Source organism: Thamnophis elegans, chromosome 5 (genome assembly GCF_009769535.1).
Source record: "Thamnophis elegans isolate rThaEle1 chromosome 5, rThaEle1.pri, whole genome shotgun sequence".
Classification (NCBI taxonomy): domain Eukaryota; kingdom Metazoa; phylum Chordata; class Lepidosauria; order Squamata; family Colubridae; genus Thamnophis; species Thamnophis elegans.
Window position 1 is genome coordinate 41526150 of NC_045545.1, and position 12029 is coordinate 41538178.

The window sequence follows — 12029 nt, forward strand, 5'->3', positions numbered from 1 at the left end:
CGGGCATTTCCGGGACGGGGAGTGGGGGCAGGTGGAAACGGAGCGGGGAGGAGGAACACGACGGAAGCGGCGGTTGCGAACGCCGGTGCAGCAATGGGGAGGCGGGCAAGAGAGTTGGGCTGCGTGGTGGATTTTCCCTTGGAACGAAGTGCAGGTGAGTGAATGAGCTGGAAGGAATTGGCTGGCAGAGAATCGGTGAGGGGAAATGGACGTGGGTCGTAATGAGAGCCAAGGTGGGTTTCATCGACACACGTGTCTGGAATCTCTTCCCAGCGCTCAGATGCTTTTAACCTTTGGGTGTATGAACTTATCAGGGGGAAAAAAAGGTCAATGCAACTACGAGGTAGTTGGTATTTGGCCACCGATATTGACATGCACCTGCATCCTTTTTGGAGCCCTAGGGCTAGGATTATTTTTTTGTCAAGATGCAGATTTTATTTTTTTTAATTTATTTTTTTAATTTTCAGAAACTTATTTGGAAAAAGGAGACAAAATAAATCCTCCGGTGGTGGTGATAATGCTTGGATGGGCCGGCTGCAAGGACAGGTATCTAGAGAAATACAGCGCCATCTATCAACAGAAGGTGAATATTATTTTTTCCTATATAAATTCATCTTACAATTGCTATCTGTAAATGAAAGAACCATTCTTGGCCTATTCAGAAATCGACAAGGAAAAAAAACAATACCAGGTGTAGCATCTTCACTTTTCCCATAAAAGACCTATTCAGAATTTTTAAAGTATCAAACGAGAAATCAGTTTCTCCATGAAAATTCTATGTAAAAAAAAAAAAAAAATCTAAGCTGGAATTTAACCTAGGGAGAGATGCTGGGAGGGTAGTTGAAGCACCTCTGTGACTGTAAGTACCCAAATTTTGATCATGTGACTGCAGAGGCACTGCAACAGGCATAGGCAAGGGGAGCTGTCATTAGTCCAGCTTTTTACCACCAACATAGGTAGGTACCGTATTTTTCGGAGTATAAGATGCACCTTTCCCCCCCCCAAAAAGAGGGTGAAAATCTGGGTGAGTCTTATACACTGAATACAGCATTTTAGGCCTCCCGAAACCCTTCACAAAAATGGATGTGCAGAGGGTTTGGGAGGTCTGCAAAGTGCTCCTGGGGGCTGGGGAGGGCAAAAACGAGTGAAAAATGGCCCGTTTTTTGCTCTTTTTTGCACACACACACCCAAGTCCCCAGGAGCACTTTGCAGGCCTCTCAAACTATCTGCATGCCCCGTTTTTCACAGAAAATGAGGCGTACAGAGGGTTTGGAAGGTCTGCAGAGTGTAAAACCTTTTTTTAAAAAAATTATCTCTTCAAAATCTTGGTGCATCTTATACTCCGGTACATCTTATACTCCAAAAAATATGGTACATATCCTGCATTTTATTCAGTAGCTCAAAGCAGCACATATAGAACTCTTCATCTTATTTTTCTGTGAGGGAAGAGAGGGTGAGAAAGATTGACTCGTTCAAGACAACTCAGTTAACTTTTGTATCTGAGGTGAAGAATAACCTGAATTTCCCACTCCTGGTTTGACATTTCGATCCTGTGCTATCTGAATGATTGTCTACTATGTTAACAACACAGCGATAGATTAAGCTATAAGCTATGACTACTTGCTTGAATTACTGACACTGAAAATAGTAATACTTAATTCTACTAAATATGAGTCCTGTTAACACATTTTGTCATTAAAAAAAAAAAGGAAATTATAAACTCACAGTAAAACATGTGTATTCCTCACAGGGATGTGTAGTGATCCGGTATACAGCGCCATGGAGACATGTGTTCTTTTCAGAATCCTTGGGTATAAAATCCATGCAGACACTGGCTACAAAACTATTGGAGCTTCTTTTTGATTACAAAGTGGAGACGAAGCCTCTACTCTTTCATGTCTTCAGCAATGGCGGGTTCATGCTCTATCGTTACATTGTGGAACTTCTTCACACTCAGCAGCAATTCCAGCATCTGAGGGTAGTGGGAACTGTTTTTGATAGTGCACCTGGCAAGAAGAACTTGAGGGGTGGGGTTCGTGCTCTCTCAGTTGTCTTAGCATCATACAATATGTGCATAAAGTACTTTCTTCTACTGTCATTTGCATTGCTGGTAGTGACATTGCGGATTGTGTTGTATCCTATGACCCGCTTTATACATGAAAGCCATTATGAAGCAATGTTGAACCAACCTTCTAAATGGCCTGAGCTCTATTTGTATTCCAAAGCTGATTCTGTCATTCTAGCAAGTGACATCGAGAACATGGTCCAGGCTCGACGACAGCATCGGGTCCTTGTTAAGATGGTCAACTTTGTACATTCTGATCATGTTAGCCATCTACGAGCATATCCTACCTCCTATGCTACTCACTGCATCTCCTTTATGCACAGTTGCATTGAAAGCACTTCTCACTAGTTTGGGCACTCTAAAGATATCAGCATATACCTCGTCTCTTGATTGACTTTATATATTAAATAATACTGCTGCTTCTGTAATTTGCCAAGGGTTTGAAGATTTTCTGAGAATCTGATATTAACTTGTTTGCACATATTTGCTCATTTAACTTAATTTCCAGACCAGATATTGGAGTCTTTCTGAGATACATGGAAGTAAAGTTTCCTAAGTTTATCCTTGCCTAATTACCATGTTCAGTGTGATTATGTGGAGCTGTAGCATATAAACAGCACTGCGCCTATTTAATTCTCCTTTTATTAGCTTCTTCCTTTGCTGTATCTCTTTTTTTTGTCATTTTCATCTCAGATTTTTCTTGTACCTGGAAGAAATACTGTGAAGTTGGATTGTACAAATAGGAATTTATTGTCCATTGAAGTGTGTATGATACAAAATAAAATTAAAAGGATGAATCTGCTCCATTTAGTGCAGATCTCTTTTAAGAGGTATGGCATAAACTGCATGCACAAATTAAAACAATGTTGTAATTGCCTTATCCGTAGATGCATACCCTTTCAGAAATCTAACTCAGATTCAATAATAGTAGTTTGAAAAGTGGCAAATAATGTTCCTTTATTGTCCTATTTAAGTAGATAGGTGGGCAAAAGTAATTTTACAGCGACTTACTATAACGTGTTCATGAGAGTGAGAAAGCTATAACAAGAAAATATTGATTAGAGTACTAGACATTCTGTTGTAGCTATAATAACATTAAATGATGGAGATATTCATCTTGGTGTCTATCTTTTTTTTCAAGTTTAAATGGCTGTTCAATTTGTATACTCTAATGTCACATGTCCTTTACTTCTAAGCATATGCTTTTGTGTCATTATTCATTAACTTATGGAAGTTTGTTCTTAGTTTATCTGTGCATTAAAAATGATCTTTCTGGGGGTTACTGGAATTATAATTCTAACACATTTAGAAGGTTTCAATAGGGTAAGAGGCTGAGCTATAATGTTCTGTAATACTAACTTTATAACTTGGAAATAATAGTAATAAGATCTCAATTCTTAGTTGTATAGTAATCCCAACGAAATTAATGGGATTCCAGAATAATAATGGAAAGGTTTATAATCTTGTTTCTTTAACTCTTAACTGCAGGTCTGGCAGGATGAATTTTCATAGTAAATTAGGACATGCTTTATCTTTTTGATGGATTTCCTGCAGCTTATGCTGAACATAATAGATTTTGTCTCTTTTTCTACAATATTGTCAAAAATACTGCTGTTCTCTATAAATTTTAGTTTCTATGTTTTGTTTTTTTTAGATTTTGGGGGTGGGGTGGTCTATGCACATCCGTGATGAATAATATGAAAAAAATAGGAAGATCTCTTTGTATTTTTATGCTTCATTTGTTTTAAAATAGTGATTATTAGTGCACTTCAACCACTTACTCCTGCATTCAGTGTCCCAACAGCTTGGTCCTAAATGCTAATTTTGTTTAAACTTACCTCCTGGTAATCGTGGAGAATTGCAGTCTCATTCTGAAAATTACTGCATACAGTTGATTTGCATAAATGTATTCAAAGTAGTTTTCACTGAACCTAAACTACTTGTGCTATATTGCATCAGCATTTCTGTTACATCAAATTATATAATGTATAATTGGTATAGACTGTTTTTAGCACTGATCAAGCGTATGATGAGTTCTGCTGCCTCCCCTGTACATCACTTTAATTTAGAACTAGATGAACTGCATGCCTCAAGTGAGTTTGTTTTACTCTAAAGATTTGTATATTTAAAAAAATATTTCCCATTTATTGGCAAAGGAAATTAAAATATAAATAATAAAAATAAATTATATCATATCAGACTAGAAGAATAAATGCAAAATTAATCAGAGTGAATAACCAGATAATCAGCAGTTCAAATCCTTAAGTGTTATATCTCTGTTAAAAAAAATATGATAAAAAGAGGCTTACCTTGGCATCTGAACTGAATATTGTTTTTTAGTACGATTTAAATTGCAATATGAGATTTCTAAAAAATGAATATATACATACTGTCTTCTTCACTTTTTTGTGTAAAGGTGTGTAACTCTGACCTCTGAGGGCTGCCAACCATTGCATAGCAAGTTAATGCTTTATTTTGTTTATTTTATTCTTTAGGAGTAGGAGTAGAGTGGCTAGAGACAGATGGGCAGTATAATAAGGGAGGTAACAAGGATTATCCAGGGGTTGGGAGAAGCAGCAGCAGGGTGAGAAATGGTTTGACAGGAGGGGAAAATTCATACTGAAGAAATAGAGGGGATGGGGGGAAAGGTGACAAGGCTAGTAGTGATAAGTGGGGGGGGACAAATAGAAAGGATTGTTGGATATAGATCAAGAAAGCAAACAACTAGGAGGAGTCACAGGGAAGTTAGTGACCAGGGAAATGATTAGCAAAGTGACCTGGGAGGAGAGAAGGCTTGGGATGTGGGAAACTAAAGGCACATTTTAGACTGCATTGGATAACCAGAGAGTTTTTTTCAAGTTAATCTTTGTTCAGAGCTTACACTATGTAGGATATAATGTAAGTAAGTGCTGAGACTGAGAACGTGGAGCCCTATGTAGATACGCACATATTTCTATTCTTATTTTACAACTGGGCTTTGGTAGAAGCAGAAAGAATCAACCAATATGGACATATCTTTGCCAGAGTCATGTCTGCCACTTTAGTAAAAAGATTGGCAGCAGGTACTTACTGTACATACAGTAATTTTTCCAAGAGCAAGTTTTACAATAAGGGAGTGATTATATTGGTTATTTCTTAGATATTTTCCTGAAAAAAGTATTTTGTTTTTATAAAAATACCTAATTTGTGGGGTAGCAGGGGGAATCAACTGATTCTTCTCTAGTCAAAATAGCAAAAGAGTTCCACTATAGTGCCTTTTTAATGGTAGCAGGTAAAGGTTGCTCATCTAAATATTGGATTGTATTTTTCCAACTGAAGCAGTGTTGTATATTCAACCTAAAACGCTTGGCAGGCACAAGATAATAGAGTTACTGCGAGTCCATGCAGCACAACTTTACTTTGACGGTCTCCTGAGTAAAAAGGTAATTACTGGTATTCTATGTTTAAGTAATGGATGGATATCAGAAAAGATCACACAGTTCTTCTGCCTAATATTTATTTCTGATACCGGATATCAAGGAAGTTTTTAACTCGAAATGAGATTAGAGGTCTGTTTATAAACCTATTTTTTCATTAGTTGGATAAATCATTCATTTTAATGTGGATGTAAGAAAATATTTTTGCAGTTAAGCACAATGTAACGGAATTATAATAAGCTGAAAAAGCATAAAATGCAAAAATAACCTTTATAGTAGACCAGAAATTTCTATTCCTGATTTAATTTCATTAACAGATGGTGTCCTATTTTGTAAATTCTACAAATTGGAATACTTTTTACTGATGTAAAAAGTAGCAATAATTTGGTCAAGTTAAATAAGGGTCTTAGTTCTGCTTTTACTTCTTTATTTACCTAGATATAAGAATTCCAGGAAGTGTTCTTAGCTGCTAAATTTAACCTATCATCAGTTTCATTGCAAATGCAAATTTTTACTCATGAAAAACTCACATCATGAGATAATCAGAATGATAAAAGAGCAGGTAAATCATCTGTGTATGCTTGAGTAAACTTGGCTTTAGGAGGAGCTATGATGATACAGCAGGGACGTGCAGTCACTAGAGGCAAGGGAGGCGGAGCCTCACCAGTCTCCTCAGGAAAAAGAAAGAAATTTAAATTTTTTTTTTTAAATAATTAAAGCCAAGATAGTTGCTACCAGATTCCAGGTCACAGTGGCTTGGTGTCTGCTTAGTGTTAACCAAAGCAGGAGGCAAGAGAACTCGGGGCCTCTTTTCCATAAGGAATTTTTCGCCTTCTAAAAGTTAATAAAGAGTTAAAAGGCAAAGAAGTTCAGATGGAAAAGAGGCACTAATTCTCCCGCCTCCTGATTTGGAAGCAGCCAATCGTGTCTTCTTGAGCACGCTTACGTTGGGCGGGGCGTGCTTCAGAGGAGAGAGGAGTGGGCGAGAAGGAGGAGGCTGCCTCTTTGCTGCAGACCTGGGCACTTGGCGGCTCCCGCGATGCAAAGTGCCCCACCATCCCCGATGCTGCCGCCCGCTGCCCCGGCCTGCTTCTCCAGGCTCCGCTGCTGGAAGTCCCGGATCGCCTCTGGGGGAAGGCTGGGTGAGAAGCGGAGCGAAGCTTCTCTGCGGCCTCCCGGCGCTGCCCAGAGGCTCTTGCAGGAGCACGTGTCAGCGGCCGGCGGCCTGTAGCAGCCCCGGCTGTGAGACAAGGGAGCACTTAAAGCAGCCGCCGCCGCCACCACCCCTCCTTCGCCCGGCGGGGCGGTGGTGGCGGCAGCGGCTACTTTAAGTGCTCCCTTGTCTCACAGCCGGGGCCGCTCCAGGCCGCCGGCCGCTGACACGTGCTCCTGCAAGAGCCTCTGGGCAGCGCCGGGAGGCCGCAGAGAAGCTTTGCTCCGTTTTTCACTCAGCCTTCCCCCAGAGGCGATCCGGGACTTCCAGCGGCGGAGCTTGGAGAAGCAGCGGACGCAGGCCGGGACAGCGGGGGGGGGCAGCGGGGCACTTTGCATCGCGGGAGCCACCAAGCACCTTTGCTGCAGACCCGGGCGCTTGGTTGCTCCCGCGATACAAATTCCACCCCCCCGCCGAGGCCGACCACTGCCCTGCTGAGCCTCACCAGGTATCAACCTCACCACACATCACTGTGATACAGTGGTTAGAATGCGGTATTGCAGGCTAGCTTTGCCTACAGCCAAGAGTTCGATCCTGAGCCAAAGTTGACTCAGCCTTCCATCATTCCGAGGTTGGTAAAATGAGGACCGAGATTGTTGAGGGCAATATGCTGACATTTGTAAACTGCTCAGAGAGTATTGTAAAGCATTGTGGAGCAGTATATAAATCTAAGTTTGCTATTGCTAAGTCTATTGCTATTGTTATTTTCATAGTATTTATGACTGCATCGGGTGAAGCTATTTTTTATAATTTTGCAGATATTTTAAAAAGCTTATTTACTCTACTCAGATCTTTGTTATTCAGTTTGTCCCTGTTATTATTGTTCCTGAAGTTTGCAGAAGTTGAAGATTTTGTAATGTGACTCCCAAGTTTTTAACTTTTCTTTACCAAAAGTTGAATGAAAAAAATATTAGTTTGGGGATCTGTGGAATAAAAGGGTTTGAATATCTTGTCCTGGTAAGTCAGCCGATTTAGATAACTAAAATTAGTTTCCTATAATCTTACATAAGATTAATTATATTAATAAAATTGTTCCAAGTGTATTGGACATACCAGAGAATGTTTGCTAATGGTTGTTTCAATTGTCTTGCTGACATGCAATTTAAGAGTAAGAATTTTTGTTTTTCAGTTGGAGTTGTCATAAAGTCACATTTGGGGTTGAAATCAAGGATTGTTACTTTGGATGGATTTCTCTGTAATAGGTTTATATGTTCTATCATAAATATTCAGGGTTGAACTCTGTGGAGTTCTGTGAACTTGGTTATTTGCTTGGAGACATTTAATTACTTAACAGATGAGGTTATCTGATGAGGTTACCTAGCTGGGTAATGAAACAGCTACAAGCAAACAACCAAGCTAAAAGTATTATAAAACACTAATGTTGCTTTAAAGAAAATTACTGTTGAAACATGTCTTTTAGAGCTTCCTTGGTGCATGGGAAATAAGAAATTGATCAAAATAATTTTCTGATGGGAATATTTTTGTTTCAGGCAGGGTTCTGACATAAATTTGTACAAGATTTCTAGTTTGCACAAGGAAATGGAAAAGATTTAAGTACAAAGGATATCAGAACTGGTGATACTGGAGATTAAAGTTGATTATGAATACTTTTGTCATTCATATAGAAATCTTCCAACACTTTTGTGAACATAATCTAAGAACTTTGAAAAGTAAGATAATTTGTAGCTGAGGAAAATCAGGTATAAAGGAAATAGTGCTTGTTAATGTGTATTGGAGAAAAGATCATCTACTTATAGTTAATGGACCTTCAATCACTTTGCTGAATATATACTGTCAGTAACTATTTCCATAACTCACTTTAGTACAATCTTTATTTTTGTCCCATAAGAACTTTACGGGTTGGTCAATACTCTTTCCTTTTATAAGCAGACTGCAGGTTTGACTTAAGAGGGTCAGTGTCTTGCCAGGAAGGCCCAACAGATACAGGAATGAAAGCCAGATTTTTAAGATTACAGTAAAGCGCAATTTGATATCAAGTAGTTTTTAACTTTCTTAAACATCTATTTGACTTTTATTTTAATTCATTAAATGTGTGTAATATAACACCAAAAGCTATTGGAAAACTTGACATGTCTTACCAAATGCTTCAGCCTAACTGACTACAAGGCAAAATGATAAAACACGGTTCTTAATGGTCTGGAAGGTCTAGTGTCCAATCCTGCTTTCTGTACACCTTAGTTATTTCCAACCTCTCATTTTGATTAAGGAGCTGACAATAAAATATTGATAAGGAATTAACCTTGAGCCCTTTTTGCTTCAGGGTCAATAGACCAAGAACCAAATAAACGCCTGCAATTGGAGATCTTGAAGTACCATTGACATGTAAGGACAGAGAACCAAGTTCTGGGGGCAGGAGTCCAGGTCATAAATGACACTCTGCTCTGATGTCTATGCAGTCTTGAATACCACAATCACTTATTTCCATATGATCTGTCATTATTTTGTGCTTCTGTCTGTGCAAACAGAAGATGTCTTCAAACTGTTCCATACATAATTATGCCATACATAACAATGGGTGTGTTGACATAATTGATCTTGGCTTTAAGAGCTATATTTTAAGATGTAACAATCATATGATAAACTCACATTTTTCCTTTCTGTTCTTGTTGATGCCAGCTTTGAAACAACATCCCAATTCGTGTTGAGCCAGTTCCTCTTTATATTTCAGCTGGGCACAATAGTTTATTCTTCTTCTCAGCCATAGTTAGTCCAATGTAATTAATTAGCAGTCAAATGCTAGTAAACAACTTCAAAAAAATGACAATTTCTCTATGCCTTTGGACTGTTGTATATTTTTAGTTTGATTAGATCCTGCTTGAATTTTCCCAAAATTTCACTGAGCTACAGAAGGCTGAACATGATTTTAATATAGAAATGTTTAAAAAATTGCTATATTCTGGAGTGTTAGACATGTCTAACATGATGTACAAATAGCATTGCAATCATTTTGACTTGAACACCCTCTCTTCCGCTTCCATTAGATTTTATGGGACTGCTCTCTATACAGTCTTTCCCAAAACAAGGCCTGTGGTAGAACTCCTATAGCTGGGAATGTGATATTTTGCTTCTTTATTTGTGTTCTTCTGAAACTCACTTTCTGGCTGGCTGAAAATAATTTTCCTTCTTTTAATATTGTTAACAATTAAACTGTTTTCAGTGTTTTACTTTAACATTTAATTTGAGTTGCAATTAAAAATGAGTATGACCCCTTATCCACCAATATCATTCAAATGATGTCAACATTATCAGACTGATGACTCTTATGGAAGCCAGTTTGCCTACGAAGTCATGGGTACCCCTATAGGCAGACTGGCTTCCATAAGAATCTGAATTGTACAATTGTCTGAATTATTCTTCAGACAATTATAACCAGGATGTATAAAACCATGCATAGAGAAAACGGAAAGTAAACTTTTGCCCCGTCTCTCAAAACACAAGGGCCATGAAACTACTTGGAAAGAGATTTTTTTTAAAAAAGGAAACACTTTTTCACATAGCATATAATTAAGAAGGGAAATTGCTGCATAACTTAAGATAGAGTGAGCAAGGCTTCAATTTTGTCTGCAACAACTTTAACCAGCCTTTTAAAATCCCTGGCATCACCATCACTGCTCTAAACTTTTTTTTTTAATTCTTCCCATGCTACTGCCTCCCTCAGCTTAACATGGTTATAAATTTCTCTTCTGAAGCCAGTTTAGTTCAAACAACAATTAACATGCAATACAGACTGATCCTTGGACAAATACTTTCCGAATTCCGGATTTAGTAATGATTTTTTACTTTTACCTTTTCCTCCCTTTGAGGAAACCAAGAGAGCATGTTCTTTGTTCAAGGTGGATTAAGGTTGGTGTAATATGGTTTGCAGTAAGAATGCTTATAACAAGTTCCCTAAAATGACCTTTTTTAGAGGCATCTAAGCCATTTGCAGTCATGGTATGTCGGCCTTTATCCAGGTCCTGTTAAAAGTCCTCCAGCTCATACAAGGAATGGAAGGAACCAGCCAGGATCTTATGGGCTGGCAGGAATAAAGTGAGATTTGCATAGGTATTCTTTGAGTGCCAAGACAGTATCCTAATCAGTTAAAAGCGCTAATTCTGCCTAAACACACATTTTCTGCTAGTAGTCAGAACAGCAACAAAGACAAGAATCCAAAGTTCAGGTTTCCATGATGGGAACAGTTTGCTTAATTAATTGTTTTGCCTGATTTCCATAACAAACTGGTGGCTTGTTGTCCGTGAGGCTTGCTCATTCATTACCGTTAATTAGATATGGATCTCCTGGAAGGCAGCAGAGAGTGATGGGCGAGCCTCCTGACACCTGCTCTTATGCATTAGCATTTTCTCAATACATTCGATAGATCATCTCTCTCCTCTTTTTGAGGATATTTTAAATAAAATATAACCTGCTCCATCAGTAAGATTTATGTCACCCCCCCTTTTTTTCTTTGCATGTTCTTTTTCATCAGCCTGGTCAGGAAGTAGTTAATTATTTATTTCCAACACCTCAGTTTGCCAGTTTCAAGGTAGTAAGTAGGAGGAAGTGCCTTTTGCCCCCATTTTGCTTGTCTGAACACTATTACTGATGATGGGCTTCATTGCTATTTTTAATGGCACAAGATAATTTACTTAAAGCTATATCAGAAGATAGTGGGCAGCACTACAGAACCCCCCCCCACTCTATTTCCTCATAATTGCTCTCAATATTAAGTGTATTTTTTGTTTTGTTTTTTGACTGATGGTGTTTGAATTTTGAATTTGAATTTGAAAGTTTATTTATAGGCCGCCCTTTTCCCTGGGGGGACTCAGGGCGGCTTACAACTCATGGGGAAGGGGATACAAACAATGACACATAAGAACAATACATAATTAAAAAGAACACAACATTCATACCATTCGGGTGGGGGTGGGTTAAATCTTTAGCCCCAGGCCTGACAGGATAGCCAGATTTTAAGGGCTTTGCGGAAGGTCTGGAGGGTGGTGAGGGTACGAATCTCCACGGGGAGATCGTTCCAAAGGGTCGGAGTTTACTGGTTACTTGGTTTTGCTAGGCCTTTCTCCACAGTTTGTTTTTAATGCAAGATCGCAGTCCTGGGTGAATGAAAAAATAATGTCTGTTGCTTTGAATGCAGAGGTCTTGAAACTGGAGGGAAAAAAATCATAATGTCTGTTCCCTGCCAAAATAGCTTTATGACGCTGACGGTTTCTTGGTTCCTATTCCAGGACAGAAAGTGGCTGAAAACTGATGCTATTGTGAAAAACAGATGGGCTTGGGATGGTGTTGAGGAGGCAGTAATTAGTTACTGATGTAAAAAAGG

At 38.7% G+C, this 12029-nt stretch overlaps 1 protein-coding gene across 1 annotated transcript; it reads left to right on the plus strand.

Annotated features, from left to right (window-relative positions):
- The first annotated feature begins 32 nt into the window (after positions 1-32).
- TMEM53 (transmembrane protein 53) lies at positions 33-3180 on the plus strand. Its single transcript, XM_032218250.1, has 3 exons — positions 33-154; positions 468-583; positions 1751-3180. Exons 1-3 carry the CDS (start codon positions 94-96, stop codon positions 2411-2413), a joined length of 840 nt encoding a protein of 279 aa, XP_032074141.1. The 5' UTR covers positions 33-93; the 3' UTR covers positions 2414-3180.
- The last annotated feature ends 8849 nt before the right edge of the window (positions 3181-12029 follow it).